This window comes from Phycodurus eques, chromosome 13, assembly GCF_024500275.1.
Source record: "Phycodurus eques isolate BA_2022a chromosome 13, UOR_Pequ_1.1, whole genome shotgun sequence".
Lineage (NCBI taxonomy): Eukaryota > Metazoa > Chordata > Actinopteri > Syngnathiformes > Syngnathidae > Phycodurus > Phycodurus eques.
The window spans coordinates 23,876,699-23,901,464 of NC_084537.1; the positions used below are offsets into that span (position 1 = coordinate 23,876,699).

General features: G+C 45.1%; 1 protein-coding gene across 8 annotated transcripts in view; it reads right to left on the reverse strand.

The window, feature by feature from the left end:
- The window catches only part of LOC133411140 (laminin subunit alpha-3-like), a 64,902-nt gene that overhangs the window by 24,607 nt on the left and 15,529 nt on the right, over positions 1–24,766 (reverse strand). For 3 of the 8 annotated variants that reach the window (XM_061693066.1, XM_061693073.1, XM_061693074.1), the window contains 34 exons: positions 24,186–24,303; positions 23,971–24,089; positions 23,708–23,878; positions 22,913–23,013; positions 22,376–22,491; positions 21,741–21,859; positions 20,967–21,057; positions 18,891–19,022; positions 18,089–18,139; positions 17,953–18,000; positions 16,993–17,127; positions 15,522–15,656; positions 15,374–15,426; positions 14,099–14,198; positions 12,907–12,959; positions 12,319–12,424; positions 12,154–12,253; positions 11,910–12,066; positions 9,988–10,126; positions 8,824–8,954; positions 7,833–7,936; positions 7,593–7,749; positions 7,361–7,524; positions 6,524–6,632; positions 6,354–6,451; positions 5,973–6,147; positions 5,767–5,893; positions 5,409–5,557; positions 4,675–4,790; positions 3,522–3,733; positions 2,469–2,673; positions 2,195–2,339; positions 1,292–1,432; positions 323–484 (listed from right to left, as the gene is read on the reverse strand). In XM_061693066.1, coding sequence (XP_061549050.1) covers positions 323–484; positions 1,292–1,432; positions 2,195–2,339; positions 2,469–2,673; positions 3,522–3,733; positions 4,675–4,790; positions 5,409–5,557; positions 5,767–5,893; positions 5,973–6,147; positions 6,354–6,451; positions 6,524–6,632; positions 7,361–7,524; positions 7,593–7,749; positions 7,833–7,936; positions 8,824–8,954; positions 9,988–10,126; positions 11,910–12,066; positions 12,154–12,253; positions 12,319–12,424; positions 12,907–12,959; positions 14,099–14,198; positions 15,374–15,426; positions 15,522–15,656; positions 16,993–17,127; positions 17,953–18,000; positions 18,089–18,139; positions 18,891–19,022; positions 20,967–21,057; positions 21,741–21,859; positions 22,376–22,491; positions 22,913–23,013; positions 23,708–23,878; positions 23,971–24,089; positions 24,186–24,303 — 4,239 coding nt within the window. The remainder of the gene's footprint in view (positions 1–322; positions 485–1,291; positions 1,433–2,194; positions 2,340–2,468; positions 2,674–3,521; positions 3,734–4,674; positions 4,791–5,408; positions 5,558–5,766; positions 5,894–5,972; positions 6,148–6,353; positions 6,452–6,523; positions 6,633–7,360; positions 7,525–7,592; positions 7,750–7,832; positions 7,937–8,823; positions 8,955–9,987; positions 10,127–11,909; positions 12,067–12,153; positions 12,254–12,318; positions 12,425–12,906; positions 12,960–14,098; positions 14,199–15,373; positions 15,427–15,521; positions 15,657–16,992; positions 17,128–17,952; positions 18,001–18,088; positions 18,140–18,890; positions 19,023–20,966; positions 21,058–21,740; positions 21,860–22,375; positions 22,492–22,912; positions 23,014–23,707; positions 23,879–23,970; positions 24,090–24,185; positions 24,304–24,766) is intronic. The other 5 variants (XM_061693067.1, XM_061693070.1, XM_061693071.1 and 2 more) reach the window with 5 other exon arrangements.

Sequence of the window (24,766 nt, forward strand, 5' to 3'; positions counted from 1 at the left end):
ATGTGGTCATTAAAAAAAGAAAAGAAATCACCAACAGAATATAAAATCGAATTTAATGTACCGGTATTTAAAATAAAATAAAAAATATTATTTTAATTTTTTAAAATGCGCATACAATCTATTGATTGAATTACAAAAAGTAGAAAAAAATCATCAAATCTTGTGAAAAAAAAATGGTGGCGAGCCTTCTTCTTCAGAGAAGAAATGTAAAAATTTTGCAGAAGAAGGACGGCAACTTTGGAACGGAATCGGTGTGTGACCTGCAGTGAACTTGCTTTTATGCTGATGCGGCAACATGAAGTGAGCGCAGCCTCGGACTCACCCTGTTTCCCTGATATGAGGCCGGCGCCACCCAGTGCAGAGCTCCAACAGAAGCAGGAAGCTCCTGCACGTCGGCCACCGCCGTGTCACTGGCCGCGTTCAACACGGACGGAACCTCTCGCCGCTCGGGACTTTCCAACGTCCAGCCACGCATGTCCGCAAACTAACAGCAGGAAAGATGGAGAAGCGGCGGGGGAAATCAACGATGGCGCAACATGATGCATCGGCTGCCATTTTCTTCCCCAATAAATAATAATGCTTCGTTAAAATAACGCACAGCCGATATATGGAGGTAGAGTGAACGATAGATAGAGATAGAGATATAGAAATAGATATAATGATATATTGCGATAAAACGATATATACAGTAGCGATAGAACAATATATAGAGATGTATCACTATACAGACATAGATAGAATGGAACCCTATGTAGAGATAGACAGAAACATAGAAGGATAGATAGGTAGAAATGGATAGAACGATATACTGTACAGAGATTTATTAATATATAGAAAGAAGAATTGAAAGATATATCGAGATAGACAGAACCATAGATGGCGTTCGAGAGATAAATGACAGAACGATATATATAGAGATGGAACAATTGAACAATCTATAGCGATAGATAGGATAGAGCGATACAAAAGGTAGAACAATAGAGGTGGAACAATATAACAGAGTGACAGAGAGCTACGACCATGACGACAGAACGATAGAGGGGTGTAACTATAGGGATGTAATGATAGAGACATAAAAGTCGCGATATAGTATGATAGATAGAATGATAGAAAGATAGAGATATAAGAAAAGAGCGACATGCTATCGATATAACGATCCGAACAACAGACCGATGGATCGATGGATACGGAGCGTGTTTTTGGACGACTGGAAAGCCCACGCGAGCACGACATGGAAGAACGCAAGTGAACGCCGACAGACGAAAGGCCCAAGCCCGAGAAGGGAAAGTACCTTGCTCCTGCGTTTGCCGGAGCTCTGACACTTCTCAGCGGCTCCGAAGCAGAAGCAGCGGGTGCAGCCGTGAGTGTCGGACGGGTCGAAGTGGAAGGAGCCGTCCCGACATGCGTCGCACCGCACGCCGGCTACATTTTTCTACACACATTTGAGGGGAAACAGAGCGAGTGACGTGAGGACAAAGTCGTAGAGCAATGAGTCCCAACCGCTGTGCCGCTGCTCTTTCGTGTGTCATGAGGAATCGTTAGACGGACCGTGGGAAATTATTTTTTTTACGACAAATCTATCTTTGTTCATCTATTCGTGCCAGTGACATAGAGCGACAGGCAGAAAAAAAGAAATGCTCTTCCACTAGATGGCAGAAGTTACAATTAACAATCATTATTGAAGTAAACTGTGATGTCTTCACTTGCACTTTATTATATTCCATGACCAAACTCAAGTTACACGTCCTGGATTTCAAATGCATTTTCCTCATTGAAATAAATTGAAATGCCATTAATCCGATCGGGTCCCTGCCAAAAACCACAATATTCTTTGTTATGTGTTTTTATTTCAGAAAAATAGCACTATATCGTATATATATATATATATATATATATATATATATATATATATATATATATATATATATATATATATATATATAAAAGATCATGTCAAAAAATAATCTGGTTTTATAAAGTGTAATTATTGTTCATTTGTACTTAATTGCTCCATTTATTTCCACTTCACTCAAGCGGTAGCACATTTGAAGCTCACTCACTCCAAATCCCGTAATGACGTCATAAAGACAAAACAATTGACAGCAAAGCAGGCGTTGCAGACAAAACAAAAGCACAAATCGCGCCATTTTTTTGAGGGGGAAGATGAAACAAACATTTGGTGTGGGTGGCGTACCTTGCAGAGACACCTCCCCGTGTCGGGGTGACACACGTCGGGCGTGACTCCGCCTTGCTCGCAGTCGCAAGGGACGCAATCGGGAAATCGGTAAAAACCTGCGGCGCATCGGTCACACTGGCGTCCGCCAATCCTGGGCTTGCAGCTGCATGCCAATACGCACACGCACACAGACACGCGAAACCACAAGGTCAAATGTTCGCAAAGAGAAGAGGGATACACAGGTGAATTTAAAACAATAATAATGCGTCACAAAGCATGAGTTTGCGTTCACCTGCACTGTCCGGTGACGCGGTCGCAGCCGGGCCCGGCGTCGGCACGAAGGCCGTCCCCGGCGCAGTCGCAGCCCTCGCAGCCCAGCAGAGGATGAAAACTGAACGTCTGGTTCTGACACGAGTCGCAGGCCGGCCGGACCGTCTGAGGCGGGCACACGCAACGACCCGTCACCTCGTCGCACAGTCGGCGGCCGCACTCGCACGCTGGAGAGGAAGACAAATACTTCAATAGCACGTACGGTGTTCGTCGTTCGCGCCCCCTCCGCTACATCGCAAACTTTTAATAATACTTTTGAACATTCATTATAAGAACATTTTGGACAGACGAAAGCCTCCGTGTTCGTTCTAACCTTTTTCTAAATACCAAAATTAGATTTGGGTGCCTTCTGTGTCGTATCGGTTGTGCAGCAAGATGCCGGGCAGCAGTGAGGTCTACCGCAAGAGTTGCTACATCATTAACAGCAAGAAGAAGAGGCAGAGAAGGTCCCCAACACAGGTCCAGTAATACAGTAGTTTTGCCCACAGAACATAGATAATACTGTCTATATGTATGCTCTGTTTGAATGTGTCTCTGCCTGTTTAAGTAGCAGTTGCTTGAGGGTTTACAATTACCGTAACATCGATGTTACTTTGTCCTGTTAGCCGATCTATGGCGTTTTGCATTGTATGCTGTACTCCTGGACCTTTGCGAGAAAATATAAGGTTTGGTCGAACATTTCGGTGTGTAAATATACAACACAACGTTTCATTCTCTTTTGTTTTATGTGTCAGTTTTGCAGTAAACAAACTGGGGCTTGACGTAGGCACACTTTTCCTCTTATTCGGAGGCGTTAAGGAACAATTGAAAAAGGTGCTTTCATATGTTTAAATGCGATTAAAGCGTGTGGGAGGAGTAACAGTATTCTCTCTATATTGCAGATTTTCACCAATTGCGGGTGGGTCTACACCGTATCGCTGTTCTAAAAGGCCTCCGCTGTATATGAATAGCTCCTGTATTGGATCTCAAGCAAAGCCAGTGGATGTACAGAAAGTCAAGCTCGCATTTGACTCACGTCGGCAGTAGGGGAAGCCATAGTACCCCGTGGCACACTTGGTGCACCTCAGACCGATGACATGAGGCTTGCAGGGACATTGTCCTCCAGCCGGGTCGCACGCGGATCCAGCGGACCCCGACCGGTCACAATTGCAAGGCAGAGCGCCGTCGTTGTAAAAGGCCACCAGAGAGCGCGCAGAGTCTCTGCAGAATTGCGAGGACGTTCCGGGGCTGAGGAAACATGAGACAAAAGGTTTGGATCGCCTCTGAAGACATTAGACAGATTGACGTCAACAAGTTTATGTGAGATTTACATTGCTGCCAAAATCTGGATCCGAGTGAAACCCGGTTTGACGCTTGGCCTTTGACAGTGATATGTTTCTGTTAACCCCTTTATATGGTATTCGTCAGTCAGCTGGCAGAGGCGCCAGCTCAACTGCTACCCTTACGATGATAAGCCGTAAGAACATGAATTACATACACAGAATTTCACCAACATTTGATGGGACTCTTAAACATACAGAATTGGCAACAAAACAAGGTTTGAGATCAAAAAGTACAGACAGGAAGATTTTGATATCGCCTCTAGGAGGCACTAGTTAGTTGCACAGGTCTGCTTTCCTGTCGGTTTGTTGTTGAAGCTTACCGCTGATTGAACTACCGAGAAGCGGCTTAATGCCCTGTCCAAAAGAAAACAAAAAAATCCAACAAAATCAAATACGGTGGGCGACTGGTTAGAGCGTCAGCCTCACAGTTCCGAGAACCCGGGTTCAATCCCCGGTCCCGCCTGTGTGGAGTTTGCATGTTCTCCCCGTGCCTGCGTGGGTTTTCTCCGGGCACTCCGGTTTCCTCCCACATCCCAAAAATATGCATTAATTGGAGACTCTAAATTGCCCGTAGGCGTGGCTGTGAGTGCGAATGGTTGTTTGTTTGTATGTGCCCTGCGATTGGCTGGCAACCAGTCCAGCGTGTACCGCGCCTCCTGCCCGATGACAGCTGGGATGGGCTCCAGCACGCCCGCGACCCTAGTGAGGAGAAGCGGCTCAGAAAATGGATGGACGGATGGATGGAAAATCAAATACACACTTAGCTGCTTAGCTAAAGAAGAGCTCAGGAGAGCAAACAAACAACGTTTTAAATCCTTCAAAGTGGCATTGGAAGTGACCACCTACTCAAGAAAGAAGCCCTCTCCTATGCACTGCTGGATGAAAAGCGCTGACGTATCCAGAGGCTTCTCTCTCAGGAGGTCAGGGGCGTAACGACTCTCAGGAACCAGCGATATCTGATCCTATACAGAAGAGTAAAAGAAATTAGGCGTGCTGGCGCCTATCCCAGCTGACCCGGGGGGCGAAAGGCGGGGTACACCCTGAACTGCTCGCCAGCCGATCGCAGGGCACATAGAAACAAACGACATTCATACTTAGGCGCAATTTAGAATTTTCAATTAACCTATTGTACCCTGCATGTTTTTGGGGTGTGGGAGGAAACCAGAGTACCCGGGGAAAACCCACACAGGCACAGGGTGAACATCTCCAACAGCTCCACAGAGGTATACAACAAATTTCACCAATAAAATATAATACAGCGGACCGCCACTATTCACAGTGAAAATCCGCGCCGATTATAAATGCATTGAAAATGTATTTTTATTATTCATTCATTTATTTTACAAAACAAACAAATTCTTGAATAAGTGGGCATAAAGCGCCCACTAAGCGTTTTGGGGGTTGGCCCCCCCTCCCCAAAAAAAAAATTCAAAACAAAAAGACAAAAAAAAAAACGGAAAAAATAAATACATACATAAATTATCCCACCTCCTGCCCAAAGTCAGCTGGCATAAGCGCCAGTTCAACCGTGACCCCAATGGTAGCAAGCGCTATATAAAATGGATGAATAAACCACCCACCAGAATGAGTGTCTTGCGAGGAGGAACAGTCACAGAGATGCTCGGCAGCTGCCAAGATTGCTGAGAAAAGTCGAGGACGGTGCGCCCGTCGGCGACCAGCACGTCTCTGCAGCCTGACACCGAGGGGCAGAACGAACCATTTATGGAACCTGCGGGAAAACCACAGGGTGCATTGGAGCGACCGCCGAGAAAACAACAAGCCAGAGGCATACATGGACATGCAGCCTCTGCCGAAGACTGTCTTAAGTAGAAGTCCCGGCCTGCTAAATTTGAACGAATGACACTATATCTGGAAAAGAAAGTAGCAGGTACAAATGTCAGGCTCCTAAAAAAACATGGTGATGGCAGCTAAGCTTACCTTTCCAGTTATACCCAGCATCCACTCGAACTTCCACAGGAAAGGAAACGTGCTCGGGCTGGCGATAATGCACAACAAGCAAATATCTGCCAGGGAGGGGCACCTTGGGAGTGAAGCGGATTTCCGTCTGGCGGATGCAAAGAGGATGCCTTAACAACGACCCATGTGAGCCAGTCAAGCGGAAGAGGCCACATATTCTCAGGTACCTGAGGGTATTTGAGCAGGATCTTGTCCCCGCGAGGGGATAAGTCTGACTGTCGTCTCTGCCCCCAAGCTGCGTCGTCTCCTTGGTGGCGAGCAGTGTTCAGCTTCCCGTCGCGGGCTGCGTGCAGAATCCAGCCTGGCAAAGGCTTGTCCGAGTGACTCAGAACACAGTGCCGACTAGAACCGTAAAACAAACATGTGACGTCTCGCCAAATACGATACTGTATACATTTTGATTGAGATATTTCTCAATATATAGTTAATAGATATTTCTCTTGGCTCAATAAAACCTGGTCTAGATGTTCCTAACGAAGTAGCTGCTGCTCTCTGTTGCAGGATTTAGGTAACGTCTGCAGTTAAACACCAGTTTTAGGATGCATTACCTGTCTTCAGTGAAGCGACCGTGAGTGGAGACGCATAGCACCTTGGCCTCCACATAATCCATGGAGAACTCCTGAGCAGGCACTGCGTACACTTTGTGCTGCAGAAAAACACATTGTTGACTGAGCATCTTCAGAAAGCCAGTTGCTTCCTCCCCACAAATGCGACTCACCAGCAGGAAGGAGGCGGCGGAGGTCTGCAGGAGAAGTTCCGTTCTGTGAGCCAGATGCAGCACGGCCGGCTGATTCCTGCCGTCCAGCGCCGCGCTCCGGCACAAAAAGCTGCACAGGTGACAGCAAAAAGCAGACAACTGATTTATGATGAGTTTTAAAAAAAAAAGATCAAATGTGTATTCAAAATATGGAAACTACTTCATTAAAAAAAAAAAAAAAAAACATCTTTAGTTGATGTAATTTTATTTATTTTACAAATAACTTAGAACTTAACTTACTTAGGCCTTATCAGCATTCTGTCATCTACTCTTGTAGTGGCTTGGGTGAAAACGACTTTTTCAAAAAAAAAAAAAAATTGTTGTGGATTATAGTTTTAAATGATTACTTGATGCGATAAATCAATGAAAAATATGTCATCCATTAACCAATTTTTGGGAGGGGAAAATGGCAATTATTATAACCAGCTTGATAAAAATAAATGAAAGAAATGTTAAAGATGTCAAATTGCATACTCATAGATTTGATCATTTTATTATTTACAGTAAATAAATTACCAATTATTGAATCAAATCAATGATTTTTTTGAAATGTATAAGTTATATTGTTGATTTGACTAATATTGCTTTATTGTATTATTTCCACTAAATAAATTTGCTATTTAATTATAGAAATTGATTTAAAAAAATAAATACGGTACTTAAAATTTTACGACATTCATAAACCAATTTTAGGAGGAAAAAAAAGATGCAGCGATTATTACGGGACTCTTGATCATGAACGCATGTGCTAACGTTTACGTACGTGGCCCGACTGGGCTCAAATGCGGCAAGACTCACCTGTAGTCACAGCCGTAAATGTTGGCTCTGGCTCGCGTCTGTCCACCGTGCTGGACACCCACCAGGATGTTGACGTTCTGGACACCGTCCACCTCGCTGGCGTACTCCAGGACCAGAGCGTGAGGTCCAGGGTGAGGCACACGCAGACTGAGCTGCAGCTGAGACTGGGGGATAGGGGGATATTTTACAAATCAATGACAGAAGAGTGGCTACGAACGCGTTTCTTTCCCACCTGCGCGCCGTGCAGAGAGGCCATCTCAGGGTGACCCGGGGTGGGCCGCCGCACACGAGCCTGCCTCCTCTTGCGGCCCCTCCGGCTCGAGAGGCTCCCCCGCGAGCCCGAAGCCGAGCCGAACGCGTCCATCGGCACGTGCTTGTACAGCAGGCAGCTGGGAGACACGGCGGCCGCATCAACAAACAGCCAAAATCGGATGCGTGCCTCTTATGAATCGAAACAAAGAATAGACATCACTTTTGATTCCTTTGTGCAGTGGGAACATAGGTGCAGGGCTCTGTGATTTCTCCTTGCAGCAGCGGCGCCTCGTAGTAATCCTGAGGCAGCAGGACCAAATAGTCCTGAGGAGCCAGAGACATTCTGTCGTTGGAGCGAATCATTTGGGAATGACAAAAGGCACGGCAAAAGAAGCACTGGGACAAACACAACCTCTTCACTGCTTCGTCAATCGCGCTGGGCGAGCTCTGCACTGGGCAAACGTTTGTGTTCAAGGGGCACATTGGCTTTTTACAACGGACAGATGCTATACCGCTCATTCCGAGATGAGGGAAGCAATTGTTTGAATGGGAAAATGCGCAAGTGAAATATGTAAAATAGTCGTGATAATAGTTGAATAATAAAAGCATAATGCATTCTTCTGATGTTTACTCTTATAGTATAGTTATTAGAAGTAGTAATGAATTGTATTTTAAGTCGTGAAAAAATTAATTCAAACATTACTAGGTTTTTCTTCAAATAATACAGAAACTAATTGTTTAGTTAAAAAGGAAGAATTGAATAAATGCATGAATGCAAATCTAAACAATGCTAAATGTACAGTATATATAACACTGGTTATTTTACAATAGTTTTAAAATACAAAATTAACCAATCATATATTGACATAGATGAATGAAAAAAATAAGTAAAACATTAAATTACACAGTAATTAACCAATTTTAGGGGCAAAAAAATAAATAAATGAATGTAACAAATAGAGGACTCTGGATAAATAATAATAATAAAAATGTAAATGCTCGGAATAAAAACGTAGTGGGCACCCCTGCCTTTTTTTTTTTTTTTTTTTTTTTTAAATCTTTCCAAGACATTTGGGACTATTGTAGACTAACAATTTTGTGCGGGTTTATTATATTCATCACACATACCGTAGGAGTAATAGCGAGGTGTCACAAGACTTTAGTGTTTCTGGCTCCAAACAGGTTGCTTTGGGAAACGTTTTGCAACTCACAAGCAGAAGCCCCGGAGCTTTGATGATGACGATCCAGTTCCCAGGCGTCAACGCAAAGCCGTCTCCGGGCACAGTGAGGAATGAGGGTCGCCGACTAGGCGGGAAAACCACTTCCTTGCTCCGGTCTGACGCTGCAGGAGCACAAACGTGACGTTTGATGATACACTTGTGCAAATGCGAATGGGCCTTTCGGGCCACAATGAAGCGTTCATTTTGATCAGTGATTCTCAACTGCTGGGTTGGGACCCAAAATTGGGTTGCATATACTAACTACTCTGTGTGGGTCAAAAATTTACAAAATAAATTGACAGGCTGTACAATAAGTCAAAATTATTTCTATTTTGACATTTCATGTCATTTTGGGGCCTTACGCAACATTAGGGCAATTATACTATTCAATTTTATTTTATTTCACACACAAATTATTGTGCGACTCCTCAATTATGTAATAATGGGCTCTGAAATGAAATGAACACTGCACACGTCATTGTGTGCATTTGTGTTTCAAAATATATCTATATATATATGTTTTTTCTTCAATGGCTAATGCTGGATTTACACTGCATGGTTCAAGTGACACAATTCCGATTTTTCCTTTCAAGTGGCACAAATGTGACACGCACGATGTAAAGAGTAAAAGAAACGCGGAATCAGCTATCTTCAGATCGGAATCATGCCTCTTCCAAATTTGGAGGGAAATTTGAGCCGTATTGGATAACTGCCGTTGCGGGTGCAGCGTAAATGCACATATCGGATATACCCCAACAATGTCATCTTGACATCACCAAAATAAACCCATCGGTGACGTATACACACGCGTGTGTGCCCAAACAACCCAAATAAACGCGTTCAAATACACCTACTGTAAATCTGAACTATAGCTCAAGCATAGACCTTTATGTGCAATTTGGGTTGTTTCATGCTTTCCGTGGGTGTAAACAAACACAAATCCATACGATGTGTCACTTGAAATGTGGAAATAGACAAACCCCCAAAAAATCTGATATAAGCACTAAGTCGGAATTGGGCTCTTGAAACCGCAGTGTAAATCCAGCTTTGGGGAAACGTGGGTCCCAAGCGAGACCAACTGAGAACTTCTGAATTGGATGATTGACTTCTGATGCTTTGATATGTCAAAGGTCGACTCTCAAGAGGCCGACTTACCTGCGCCGCCTCTGTTATTAGCCGCCTCGATGCTACCACTCACACTGGCGCGGCTCGGGTTAGTGAATCGCAGCACCACGCGGAATAACTTGTGCCTGGCATCTTTCGGCTCAACATGCACCGTTACTCTGACTTCACTCTGCAGGGGGGACGACAGCGACAAACAACTGACCGGATGAGACGTCGGAGGCGCTTCGGAGACGGTCTTCGGGGCAAAGCGGTTGCGCAATCACAAGAGGGTTCATCAACACACGGCAAGCCAGGAGAGGAGAAGGCGGCCGAGCGACGCCCACCACTTACGGTCACAGCACGGCTGCGAAGCGGCTTCGTCCGCCACTGTGACCCTTGCCCTCAACCGCGTGGTCCTCCCCTTATAGCGCAGGGTGGCGTAGCGCATTACAATATGGAAAGTACCGGGAAAGCCGAGGGGAAGAGTGAGGATCACCTCTGGCTGAAAAGAAACAGCGTTAATTGCTACCCTGCTACCCACAGAAGAGATTGTTGGTGGTTTGTTAGATTGCAGTACTCACAAAAGGTTAAGGATATTCGGCTTTTGGGGGACATTTCAGTATGAACCGAAAATGCACTACAACCTTCGGAGGTCAACTTCCTTTGACCTCCTCCTGACAACTTGCTATTCTCTAACAAGGACCTGAATGACAAAACTCATATAACAGTTCTCCAAAACTTCCAAGGACCTGCGCTTCTCTGCCTTTCTGCGACTCTTCCAGTCCCTCTGTTACGTCCTGCTGATGACACTCTGACACTCGAAGCTCAGTGGCCATTTCCCTCTGAGAACAACCCGTTTGAAGCCTCCCGATGTTGATCACTTGTTAGGCGTCGGCATGTGAGCGGCATGATGGGGCGGATTGTTTAAATGCCAATTTGAATTGAACCTGGAAATGTAGTGGGCCAGTCATGGATCAAACACGCTCATTTTGCAACTTGAGCATTGAAAAGCACTGAGAATGACAGCTTTTACAGCTGTAAAAGTTAGATTGCGTTCATCCGGAATGTTCACCTGAAAGCCAATGACCCCTAACGTTTTGTGAGTAGTGCATATCGTACGGAAAAAAAGCAACATAAAAGGTTTAGGAAGAAGAAACCAAAATAAAAAGAACTATTATTGAGAAACTGCAGAGCCCAAGCAGACTGAGCGGTGCAAATGGAATCAGATTTTCTCTAGAGGAGGGAAAGGAGCTATTTAATTGAGGTGAGGCATTTATTCGTTCACGTGCACAATGCATGCCGTCTTTTAGACAGAGGTCAGTATTTAAGGAAATAAGAATGATAGCAATATTACAAAGATATTTAGCCCATAATAATGACAGTATCACAACACAGTGATTGTCCTATACTCTATCTCTTTCAACAACAACTACAATACATGATGAAAAAAATGTCTTCTTTATTAAAAATGAGGCATGTTTTTCAGAACCATAATTTAGGCGATGACATTTTATGGACTTGCATATTTAACAAAAATGACAATACAGTGTTTGCCCCACACAGTTGTGATTGTGTTTTTTTGGGTTTTTTTTTTTTTTTTTTTTTTTTTTTGTGTGGTCACATACTTTCTGATTTTGTGCTCAGGCCAAAGCAATTAAAGTATTGCTTTGGTGCCAAAGAACTATGTTGAAGTGACATGAGGAGCTTCATTTCGAGAAAAGTTGTGCTTTGTCACCGCCTTGTGGCATCTAGAGGCATTTACAAGCCTTTTGGGGGGGGCTGTCAATCAATTTTCACTCTTCGCGGCAGGGCCTAGTTTTTTTTAAACACTGTATTTCTTTTCCAGTATATCACTACTGTTTTCCTAGAGATAAACACAATAATCGTACAATCATTTATTGTATCAATATTTATTCCCACCCCTAATGAACAATATGATCGGTTATCACTACACAGATAAAAGGCACGCTTACCTGCGCAGGGGAGAGTTGAGCATAACCTCTCCAGCTGAATTCTGGGAACTCTTGGGGGTCGTAACCAAACCGTACTGGTCTGGAGTTTGGTGTGGTGCCATCCTCCACCTCAAACTTCAACTGATGCAGCGTGGGGAAATAATAACTTAGTGCGGGCCTGAGAGGGAACACCGTTGATTGAAGTAAAAATCGTGCACAACATTCTCCACGTGCGAGTGCAGTGAAATATTTGTAAAAGTCCTACTGCGCGCATTTCAGGCCGACTATGTTGCTGCGGCACCGACACTGGCCGGACGTCGCGTCACAAGTCTCGCTGATGGCGCCACCTGCGTCGCACTCACAACCTGCGAGGCATACATGTCACGGGAATTATTCTGAATGGAGAACGAGTATGTCACCTCGGACTCACCTCGGCAGCCGAAATAATTCTTTTTCTGCAACAGGAAGTAGCCGTCATCGCAGGAGTCGCAGGTACGGCCGCCCACGCGAGGCTTGCAGCGGCACTGCCCGTTTCTCTGCGGGGGGAACAACAAGTCAATGCAATGTTGTTTTCAAAACAAGGCAAAAAAGGCATAAAAGACAACATGCAAACATAAAAGAGAGCAATTCAAGTGAGACTTGCTGCCAGTCTGTAGTTTTCCGGCAGATAAACGGAACGCTGCCTCCACGTGTTCGGTTCGAGGGGACAGAAAGCTGAGCGAGAGCTCTTGAGGGTTCATATCGTAGCAGCAGATCGGAAGCCAGCTGTTCATTCAAATCTCTGTTGTGTCATCTCGAATACATTCACACGTGTATCTATTTGCATTTACAGATACATCATAATGACATTGTGGATAAATACAACTAAAACATGAGAATGGACGATGATTTTTTTTTTTTGCATCATTAAAAAAACAAATTTTGGGCTTGATACCAAAATAAGCATTATGAATTCAATTCTTTGAAAATATAATCGATAGCAAACATGGCTATACGTTGCGTCTCAAACTGGAAGTACCTGCTCACACTCTGCAACACCACTCAGCGTTCCTTTGACATCACACCTGCACTCTGGAATGAAATACACCCAACAAAAAAAATGAAAGGAAGAGAGGGAGGTTAGGAGCTGAAGAGACTCTGATTGCAGGATGAAGTCACTTTCATGGGTGAAGAGCAACAGCACAAAAGCTCACCGGGAGCTTTAATGTTAACCGACTGAAATGAAAACATCCCCGTAAATGTCCAGGCGCAAGCGACCAGAGGCATTCTTCAGATGTTAAAAACGTTTCCCCCCCCCCCTCATTGTAGAGGTCACGTTCTTGCTGCAGAGCAGATTTGTAAGAGGGGAAAAGTATCCAAGCAAAGCATGAGGCCCGGGCCCTTCTTTTTTATGTGCTAAAAAACCACATTTCTCCATGAAACCATTCTGCCTGTGGGGTACAACATGTTTTTCTTTTTTGATGTGTCACATATCACATTTCACAGAACTGCACAGACTACGACAACCCTGCAAAACGTGCAAACAGAAACAACTTTCACTTGACTTGCATTTAGTGGCAACACGTTCAGTGTCTTATTGCTTTGAACGGGAGTCACACAAAAAAAAATGAAAACCCAAAGAAAAAAAGCAAATGTAAAGTACAAACTTGCTTGCACCGAGTTCCTCCGCCCACGACATGATAAGCTAGACTGGGTGAAGATCCAGAGCGACTTTCAAGCAAGGGCCGGCGGACTACACTGTCTGGAAGACAGGGGCAACACGTCTGCGAATACGTCAAAGCCAAAGGGTAAGCGAAGCTGCAATGTGTTTTGTTGGCTGCGCTCGCTAACAGTGTGAGCTTCTGATACTTGATCGCTCGGCGAAGTTGTCAAGCTGCTGGCGGCTGGGATGCCAGTGAGAAATGTTCATAATTTGTGACATCCAAGTATATACTACATTTATTGTTTACTGTTTAAGATGGCCTCATTAATGGGCCAGCAGTATTTGGGGCAGGGTCTACAATCACTCAATTGCATGAGACATGGCCAGCCCCTAAAAATGGGCTAATTTCAGCCAGACAAGAACGACAGTATGTATAATGTTTATGATCGTACTCGATCCTTGTGGTATTTTGACAAAAGCATGTCACGGGCATGCTATAAAGACACCCGGCAACTGTTTGAAACGGTGACAAAAATGCCGAATACGGCATGTCTCCTTTAAGAGTTACCTTCACAGCCGTACGTGTTGTCGGCTGCCAAGTTCCAGTGAAGAGGCTTACACCGGTCGCACGACGCGCCCTCTGCGTTGGCTCGGCAGCGGCAAGATCCCTGAAACAACACAGGGGTCATCGGTCCACCCAAATGTAAAAGAACCTTTTTGCTTGGTTTGTTCGTTTTTTTGCTATTATGATCGAAATCAGTGCAATTGTCAACTGGGGCCCGGCGCAGCATCGCTTCGACTTCTTGTTTTGCTTCCTTCCCGCGAGGTCAGGAAGTCTCTTTTCCTTCATTGGAATTACAATTGCGTTTCAATCGGTCGGCCGGATGCGGTTTTTGCAACACAGCTGCGTTATCCGTTTCCAAAAGACAAAAAAAAAGAAAACATCCAGACCATTCACAGGGATCAATTATTGAAAATATAAAATAGCTTAACAGCTAATCCAGCAGTGTAAATACTGAGTCATACTAATGCTGTTCTCCTTGAACCATTTATAAAATAGGAAATTCAACATTTGAACTCCCTGAAAATATAATCATTCATTCTACAATAATGACAAATAAGTAAACGTACAGAACATATGTTTTGACTTTTGTCATTTTTGGGGGGCATTTGTAATCATTATTATTATATTTATCACAATGATACATCCAATATACTTTTCTTCCACTTCATTTCTTTATCATCATTAGCCCCCTTTGCTAATTGGCTGGGGGGGAAAATCACATGGCACTACTACCTTATAATGAGGTGATCGTGGTCCATCGGTGGCTGAAGTTGAACTCAAAAAGTCATTGTTTGGTTTTGTTTTTTAATAAAGGATTGCCAGAACTATTGTAGTTTTACTTATTTGTTTGTAGCAGCGCAATTGCTCAACAGATATGGCGCAAACAAATGATGTACCAGTGTTGTGCTCCTCAATTCATCTTTTTGGGCATTTCGAGCAGGATACGCACACACCGATAATGGGACCGAATTTGAGCATTTCGGTGATAGGACAGAAATCCGGATTGGGGGAAGAGACTTGCAATTGTTGGTAGCTTTGTGGTTACGTGTGTGGCGTGCTCCTCTGTATTGGTCAGCTCAAGCGCACCACACACTGCGAGAGCAGTAAACACACACGCTGTTTGTTTTTTTGTTTTGTTTGTTTGCTTTTACTCACCATGTGAGGGCTCGCTCACATTTAAAAATATCAATTACGATATTCAAATTCAGTACGGGTGCACTCCGGTTCAGTTTGACCGCACTCGTGTTATTATTTGTGACCTTGTTGAGGAATGCATACCGTTTGAGGTTCCATGCTTTCTGTCCCAAACGGATTACACTGACTGATGGAGGCTGGAAGCACAGAGTGAGGGAGGAATCGATATGAATAAGACTGAACCAAAAAACTAAAACAACATGACAGCGTTGTTGTTTTTTTGGGATGTTACCTGAGCACGAGGGGAACCCGAGTCCCGAAGCGCAATGGCCACACCGCTGGCCCACCACCCCAGGCAGACACGGACACTGGCCCGACTGCGGGTCGCACACGGTGCCGTACGAGCCCTCCCAGGAACACTGGCAGGCTGCGCAAATGAAACATGCAAAAGGTCACATCGATTCACGTATGCGCTCCAAACACTTCCTTAAAAGGAAGACGGGCGATGGCGTGCCTCTCAAAATACGAAGCCGATTTGACAGAGGATGTGCGCTGCTCGCGACAGCGTGGGAGACCAATAGGGGCGGAGTAGAACTTTGTCCGAGAACGAGCCCCGGAATCTGCCCAAGATGTCCGCTGCAACCCGAAACGGCGGACTTCCCGCTCAACTTCCGGAATGGGTCTTTGAGAATCTTTCGTGCACGCCGTTATGACAGACATTGCCACCCAATTTTGCGTTGACCCGTGAAACTGGTGCCGAGGGTTCCTTTCTTTCCAACTTTCCAGGGGGCGCTGTTGAGTGACTTTGCGGGGATCGTGTTCAGGACCCGTAAAATACAAACATGTTTCCCAACTCTGTCATTAATTTGTCACAGGAATAATCAGCGGTATCCATATGAACTCATTCACATGCCATTCTGCAGGTGGTCCGGCATATCTGTCCTTCATTGGAGCCTCGTATGATTGGCCGTGTTGAGTCTTTGTACCGTATATACAATACCAAACGCGCATAATTCTTATTCTCAACTTGAATTTGCTTCCTGCCCTTTCTGCTCACGATAAAGTCGATGGCAGATTTTCTCAAGGTTGTCTTGTTCGCAAGCACGGCCGTTGTTTGGGCCCTGAGAGGCCTTGAGTTGCTTTTGTCGTGTCAACTGAAGAGATTGCGAGGTCCACAAGATGCGAGTTAGATCGATGCGCATCGCCATCCGTCAACAGCTTGAGATGACAAATATTTTCGATGCCACTGTTATGGAAATCGGCTCTTTTCCATCATTTACGGTATAACGCGGTACCTCTGCGTATACCAGCACGGTCGCAAGTCACGCAACTTTATATAGACGATATTAAATAAACCATCACTGTCGGGCGGAAACCTCTTATGTCCATATTTGGTCAATTTCACATTTTTTCTTCAAATCTATCGCTCTCCATTGGTCAGTGCCCACATGGGTCTGTAATTTTTGTATACAAATTCTTGACCACGAAAGTGTTAAAAATGGCTTGCTCTCTTTGTCGGTGCAATGTTAATGGCTCATCAAACAAGACGTTTTCTTTTTAGTTCCCTAAAAAGTGATGGCAACATTTAACATGATATGGTTGTAATTCATCACACACAGGTTAACTTATTCCTATCTCACTAATGTTCCATTCACGAGTGCATAATCTTCTTCCATTCATGCTCAGCTGCAAGTTTGCTACTAAAAGTGAACTTGTATTACATGTTGTACTAAAATGATGCATTCGTTTCTGCCACGACTCACCGGTGCATTGCGGGTACCCGTAGTAGCCTGGTGCACATTGCTCACAGCTCTGTCCGCCATAGTTGGGCAGGCAAATACACTGACCGCTCGCACCGCAGACGCTCTCAGGCGCACCGGCTCCATCGCAACGACACGCTGGAGATGACAAACATCCGAATGTTTCAGCACTGGCAACCCATGAACAATACAACTGGTTCATATTGGCCAAACCCGACTTGTTACTCATTGGATCCTTTCAACGCATTTAGAGTGACCTGATCGTGTTGAGATGATGATGGGAGTTCTCTTGGCTGGCGATGCCAAGGTCATGACGCACATTTTAAAGCAGCTATCAATTCTTTATCACAAAGCCCGATAAGATAGGGTCACGCAGTCTACGTGTGTGTATTTGTCACACCGTGGCAGTCGGGGAAGGAGCGGTAGCCCGGGCCGCAACGGTCACACTGCTGGCCCGACACGGCGCGACGACACAGGCAGCGTCCCGAGGGGTCGCACACTTCGCGCTCTGTCCCACGTGCGCCCTGCATGTGCGGGCGTGCGCGCGCGCACACACACACACACACACACACACACACACGGGGCAAAATAAATACTGTGACGAAAGAGCGATAATTGACCCTGAACTGCTTCCGCAGGTGCACCTTGCTCATTTGGTGATACTTTCGTGTGTTTGTGAAAGTCAAGGATGAAGTCAAGGTCCAGAGAACCCAAAAACGGCAAAAGTACATTTCGATGGCTAATGATAGACGAAAGGTTAGCTCTCCGTGAATCGTGCACAGGTGGAAAAATACCGCATTTATGATCAGATGGATATTTGTAAACTGTTTAAACACCTGCAGTTTTTAAAATATAAAAATAAATGTTTATATTAGTATACACACAGATAATATCATATACATGTCAATAATATTTAATACAATAATATATATGTATACTGATATCAGGTCTCGTCATACTCACGCTGACAACTGATTGAGCCATAATAACCCACAGGGCAGCCAGTAGGCACTAACCATTGGAGAAGAAATACAATACGATTAAAATACTATTACTATTATGGTTATTATTAGTAATAACATACAACACCTACACTTACCTATAATAGGTCCTGCAGGGGATTTGCTAGTGGTCTGGTACTCAGGATATCCTGGTTGCAAATGCAAAGCACACCAAGAGAAGAAAACCAATCGATACATTGTTTTGTTTTTTTTTTGAAGAAAGTACGTACTGTGTACTGTATATAGGCCCCTTTCAAAGCTCTCAAGCTCGCCATGCAAACAATTAGCACGTGTAAAAAATAAGCAATCAAAAATACACACACGTAAAATAAGTAAAGACCTGAAACAATAGTGTCAAGAAAATTCCCTTGTAAAAGCTGCAAACTGCTTTCAAATGTACGATGTGACTCGTCCGTTTCCATTCCACTTTCCAGTGCACGGAAATTGCTTTCAAATGATAACGAACGCAAAACACTCAAAAGTCAAGTCAACCCCGGGAGGAAAATAAAAAATAGAAATAAATACTCAGAGCTTATCTTTCCGCCCTGGCAGACTTTAAGAAGGAGATAAGATGAGGAAACGCTACTTGTGTGTCTAATGTGGGTTCTTCTGTTGGAATGGTGTTCAGGCATGCAGAGTTTGAGACATACGGACTCAACTTTGACGCGTGCATACTTAATGCCTGTCTGGAACATTTGCCTTTGTCACCTTGAGGCAAAAAAAAAAAAAAAAAAAAAAAAAAAATGACCGAGAGAAAACAAAAGGCTTAACATGAAAGAGGAGTGGGTTCAGGTTGCCACTCGATCCGCTACCGCAGGTCACATGACACAAAACGCAGTGCACATACTGTATGTTTGTTCACTTGCTTCCAACGTGGACTGATATCAGAAGTGAACTTACGAATGCACTGAGGGTAGGAATAGCGTCCCTCTGCACAGCGCTCGCAGTTTCCTCCCGCAAACCGCGCTTTGCAGACGCACCTCCCGGAACCCGTTTCGCAACCGGACGCGGTCCGCTCGTCGCATCTGCAGGCTGCGGACACGCACGCGCACATCCAAAGACAATTCAATATTAGTGCAAAATCCAATAAGAGTCAATGAAAAGTGTGTATAAAATATTCCCCCTTGACTGCAGTGCTTCTTAAGATGTGTACGGACGAACCGCAGGGGTTCAGCGAGACGCTCTCAGGGGTTCGGCGGAGGTCAAGACACAAGCGCGTGTCCGTTGCGTTCACCGCCGCTCGTACGATTTGTGATAGCTCGCAACGACGCTCTCGCCAAATCGAAGAAAACTTTTGTGATACGCGCAGTGTTCGTTACAACGTATCTGTGCCAGCAATCCCCTTCAAGGGCGGTAGACGTAAAAACGAAGACAATGAACAGATTTTGTTGCAAAAACGTTCTGACGTTCGCACTTGGAAAGGTGAAGCTGAACTTATCTGTGTATGGCAACAGCAAAAGTTGCAATGATTTGCAGCGAACATCCAGTGGGTTACCGTTACGTTTTGGATTTTGGAGTCAAATTCATGATTTGTTGGTTTGTGCACTGATGTAATACTATGATACCTATGTTTGGAAGTGCGGGGGGGGGGAAATCATTTCATTTTAGAAATTACAAAGGATTCGGTGCACGCGCGTACGAGCCTTGTGGGGTTTAGTACCTCTGGCAAGGTTAAGAAGCACTGCTTCAATGTTACCATGGAGCAAATTTGGAAAGACACTACCGCAGCAATAGTAATTATACTAATAACAATTAGAATAACAATAACACAATAATCCAGCCATTTTCCGTCCCGCTTAGGCTCACGTGGGTCGCGGGCGTACTGGAGCCTATCCCAGCTGACTCGGGGCGAGAGGCGGGACACACACACACCCTGAACTGGTCGCCAGCCAATCGCAGGCCACATAGAAACAAACAACCGCTCACACTCACATTCACACCTACAAGCAATTTAGGGTCTTCAATTAACCTCGCATGCATGTTTCTGGGATGTGGGAGGAAACCGGAGTACCTGGAGAAAACACACGCAGGCACAGAACATGCAAACTCCTACCTAAATAATTTCAAATGAAAGTAATCAGTGTCAAACAAAACCAAGCATTCTAATGCTAATATTCTTTTCTTATTGTCCATATACAGCCCTGGGCCAGTAATTTCCCACCACTGACTTAAATCCTCCACTTTGTGGAGGCAATTCTGATGAGGAGGAACAGACATGAACATTAAGAGGAATGTAAACAAGAGACGGAAGGGCCCACTTGACCAATGACGTACTTTTCTACTGTATATGTCACTACTTCATGATGTGTGCGCTTCGTGCATCGAGCAAGCAAGAGGATGAGTCTCGAGCTAGCAAGGCGAAGCGCCGCTAATAGTCTTGCTTTAACCCCCCCCCCCCCCCACACACACACACACACACACACGCACACGCACGCATACACACAGCTGTTGTGTATCATCAGCAAAGCTCTGCTCCCATTGTTCTTTTATCCAATCAGCTATACACGACTATTGCAAGACTATAAAAGTTCCAGTTCAGCGGGAGAATACGCTGAACACCAGCGGATTACGGAATACTGGGAAAGTCTCAAAAAAAAAACAAAGAAAAAAAAAAAACTTGAGAAGCCGTTTTGACTAAATCTACTACATTTGTTTGAGTGCCCGTTCCAAAAATAATGCTTGTAGAAATATATATGGACCATGCACCTAGAAGGGGAAATATGCAATATTGACTTTTTTTTATACACATTTAGGGGTCTCTGGAGTGCATGCCCACTCATGAAATGTGAAAATAAATAAGCAAGTCAATCTTTTGTTACCTGCCAACTTCAGAAAATGTCTGTGATTAAGCCCTTCTGCCTTGCGTAGTTATAACCGCCCCAGCACTGAGTTTCTCGTCATCAAAATCACATGTATGTATTTTAGCTTGAGGTTGCTGGCTCCTCTCTGTATGACATCATAAAAAACATGACTCACGTATGCATCCGCTGGGAGACTCGGGGCCCACTCCAAAAGGTCTGAAGAAGCCTTCCATGCATCGCTCACAGTTGACTCCAACAGTGTTGTGCTAAAAAGACAAAGACCTTTTTGGTAGTTCAGCAGAACACATGCAAAGTTGTTTAGCGCTAATTATTGCATTTGGCAGTGGTGGAGAATTGCACTGCATCATAAATTTCATACTTGGGAAACAAATTCAAACTGAAAGTGGCAATCAACGGGTGCGCTACTTTTTCATGGCAAATCCTCGAAAGGATCAAACTTCGGCGCCCTCCTCTGCATACCGGTTTTCCCAACCGCTATTGAGCCAAGGCCTGTATTTTACATACGACAAAAATCTCACCGCATGCCACCAAACCAAAAAGTGAATGCACAGGTTGATTGCCCACGTAATTGGCCTGCCTGTCACTATATGTCACTGGCATAGATCGATTATTCAAGTTTTTCAGGTGTGTTGAGGCCCCCCATAAACTGATTTTAATTGGAGGGAATAATAGTAATAATGAACACAGTGATTCACAATTATGAAATGCATGCGTTACTATTCTCATACGGAGCATTGTTGTCTTAGCTGCTGTTTTGATATCATTGTGAAGGAATATTTCTTTTAATATACAGTAGCAGCCATTGGGGAATTCTGTCACCGAGCGCCGGAAGTGGGATCAGTCGAGGTCGGACTGTCGATACGCTTCCTCCCCGACACACGGGGTCACACACGTAGGAATCGGTTGAGACTTGACGAGCGCTTCATACCTGGCACTTGATGCACACGCCTCCTCCGCTGTAGCCACCGGAGATGTTTAAACTTGCTCCTCTGGCTTCCACCTCGGGGTCGTAATAACAGTCGTCCGCATGAGCGAAACACTGGCAGGCTGAGGAGGAAACCCCCCGACACACACACACACACACACACACACACACACACACACGTATACCGTCATGAATCTATATCTCCCAGCAAAACTCAAAGGACTCCATAAGAAGTCACACAACTGGTTGTTGGGCATTATAAGAGACAATGAAATCCAAACAAAGCTGCATATCCTCTTCCTGTTTCATTCACGATTATGCATACAGAGCAAATCAGCTCTTCTCGGATCTTTACCCCTCCGGCATTAGACTTTTAGCCCACGCACACGCAATCCAACACACTTGAAATCAATCACATCCTGCAGGCTCACGCTTATTGTGGAAGTATGATTAAGTGTGTGGTGTGCTGTGTTGGTCCTTTTGAGTACAGCACACACTCTAAAAGCAGTAGGCGCACTTTCCCGATAATGCGAACCCTTGCTCGTGCACGCCACACGAGGAGCGTCCTCCCCTCTCCCGACGAGGCGCTGAGCGATACCGTATCGGGGCATCGACACCGGCAGCGAGCGGACACTTACGCTGACACTCGTTGGGGGCGTCGACGGTGGCGGCGCGCCACCGCTCCTGGCTGAAGCCCGGACAGCAGCGCTCACACGACTCGCCGCAGGTGTTGTGTCGGCACTCGCATCGCAGCCTGGCGACAGAACGTGCGCCACGTCAAGGCCGATCGGCACGTTTCAAGTTCAATTGCATGACGTCACGTTGTCACAGCGACACTTTTATACGAATTGCACGCCAACCGCTCGACTTTCATCCCATTGGGTGTGACGTCGTCCAAGCCCATCGCTTCGTCATTGACGTGGCCCCATTTGTTTGCAATTCGCAGTTATCGCGGCAGCTGACAATCGTGTCTTTCGCCACCGTGATGTCCGTAAACAAACACGTGAGCTAATTGCACCTCCTCGGCAAGCAGGCAGGAAGAATGTCTTCACTGTACAAAATGTCTGTTAATGAATAAACGTAGATGCTGGAAGGAAGTTAATGTGTGACGAGCTCAGCAGAAGAGCTGCAGTGAGCGGTGAACAATGTTTTTTCTTTTTAGAAGGATGACTTACTTGTTTGGGTTTTCGGGGTCGCGACCGGCACCGCACACCCGAGCGTGGCCGTGACACACGCAGCGCCCACCGATGCTGACGTCTTTGATGCTGTAGTAGTACTGAACACACATAGCACAATTCAAGCATCTGGCTTGGTTGCTAGGCAACGGGAGGTGATCACACGCCGAGTGTCGAGGAGAGTTTTACGGGCTGACTCGTTGCACGGTGAAACGTGATAAAACACATATTCATATTCATTTCAACTCCGTGTGTGGCAAAATCCGGAGAAGTTCTCAAGTTAATTCCATGAGATACATTTGTATAATTCAAGTTGCAAGCTGCTTTTCATGATATGATAACAATAAGTACAGGTCGTATTTGAAAACCGGCCACAATATTAGGTGCAGCAAAAATCAAGTCAAAATAAAACGACTGCACTGCAACGTACTGCGACTGATATACTGTCGAATATTTTGTTTTTATACCTCATTACATTGTACATCATTTACATCACCTACTACTTGAAATGTTTTGACATTTTTTTTCATCAATTATCTGCAGATTTTTGCTATTCGCGGTCTGGCCCTGTCCCCACTCTATATATTTTATGATATTTGACGAGTATTTGACGCATCGTTTGCTGTACAAAAAAAAAAAAAAAAAGAATAAAAAATGTGACTATCCTGCAACTGCGGCTTGATGGACTTCAGCGAATCGGTGCTGGCTACCGTGACGGAATGATAAATGTGTGCCAGCGAAAATGAAGCTGCGCCGGCACGCCAGACGCTCCCGGCGGTGCGGTCGCAGACTCACCCTGCGCGTGACGGTCGGGTCCCTCTGGGCCTTGGAGATGAGGTGACCCAGCAGCGTGTTGGTGCGCAGGAATCTCAGGCGCACGTCGGTGGCCCTGGTGAAGTTCTGCAGCGCGGGCGAGCGGGTGAAGTCGCGGGCGCCTGGACGACCGTTGATCAACGACACCACAATCTGGATGGCACGCAATGTTTATTATTATTTTTAAAAAAAAAACACACACACACACAAAAATAGCTTGGTTTTGTTTGGTGATGATACTTCACCTCCCCGTTCTCCAGAGGGACGATTCTAGAATAGTCTGTGGTGCAGAGCTGATCGTCGTCGTTGACGAGTCGAGCATTTGGATGTTTTCCGAACCTTTCGATGCACTCACGCTTTGAATCTTCGTGCGGACAAACAATGTTACGTTTTTTTTTCAATGAATTTGAATGATTGCGGTTGCAAGCGGGCAGGTACATTTTGTGACGTGAGAACGTACGTGCAAAATACTGCCAGGGGACGAAGGTCCTCCCGTTGTCCGCGGAGCGTTCCAGCACCCAAAGGTCGGGTCGAGGGGAATTAGCAAACTTTATGATGACGTAAGCAACATGAAAGAGCTAAGACGAAACAAAAAACAAAAAAATTGGGAAAATGAAGGCGCAACCTGTGCCAACATACACTATTTAGATTGGCATTTACTCAGGATACACTGGTAAGATTCCAGATTTTCGACATCAGAATCAGAATCAGAATCATCTTTATTTGCCAAGTATGTCCAAAAAGCACACACAAGGAAGTTGTCTATGACATGAGGACAAACAACGGTCAAAAGTGTCTTTGACGAGGCACCAGGTTCACAAGACGAGCTCAATTCCAGCCCACATGATCTTTATCGCGACGGCTCATCAAAAGCATACAAAGACATTATGTCTCCGATTGTTTCTGGCACAGCGCAGATTTCCATTTTTGTCTGCAGTGCGGCACCAACAAGCAGGTGACATCAGCCCGATCGAGGGTGACGCAACGGACGGGTCATTGATGCTCGTCAAGGCTCTCTTTGTTCCGGTCTGGCTCGGACCG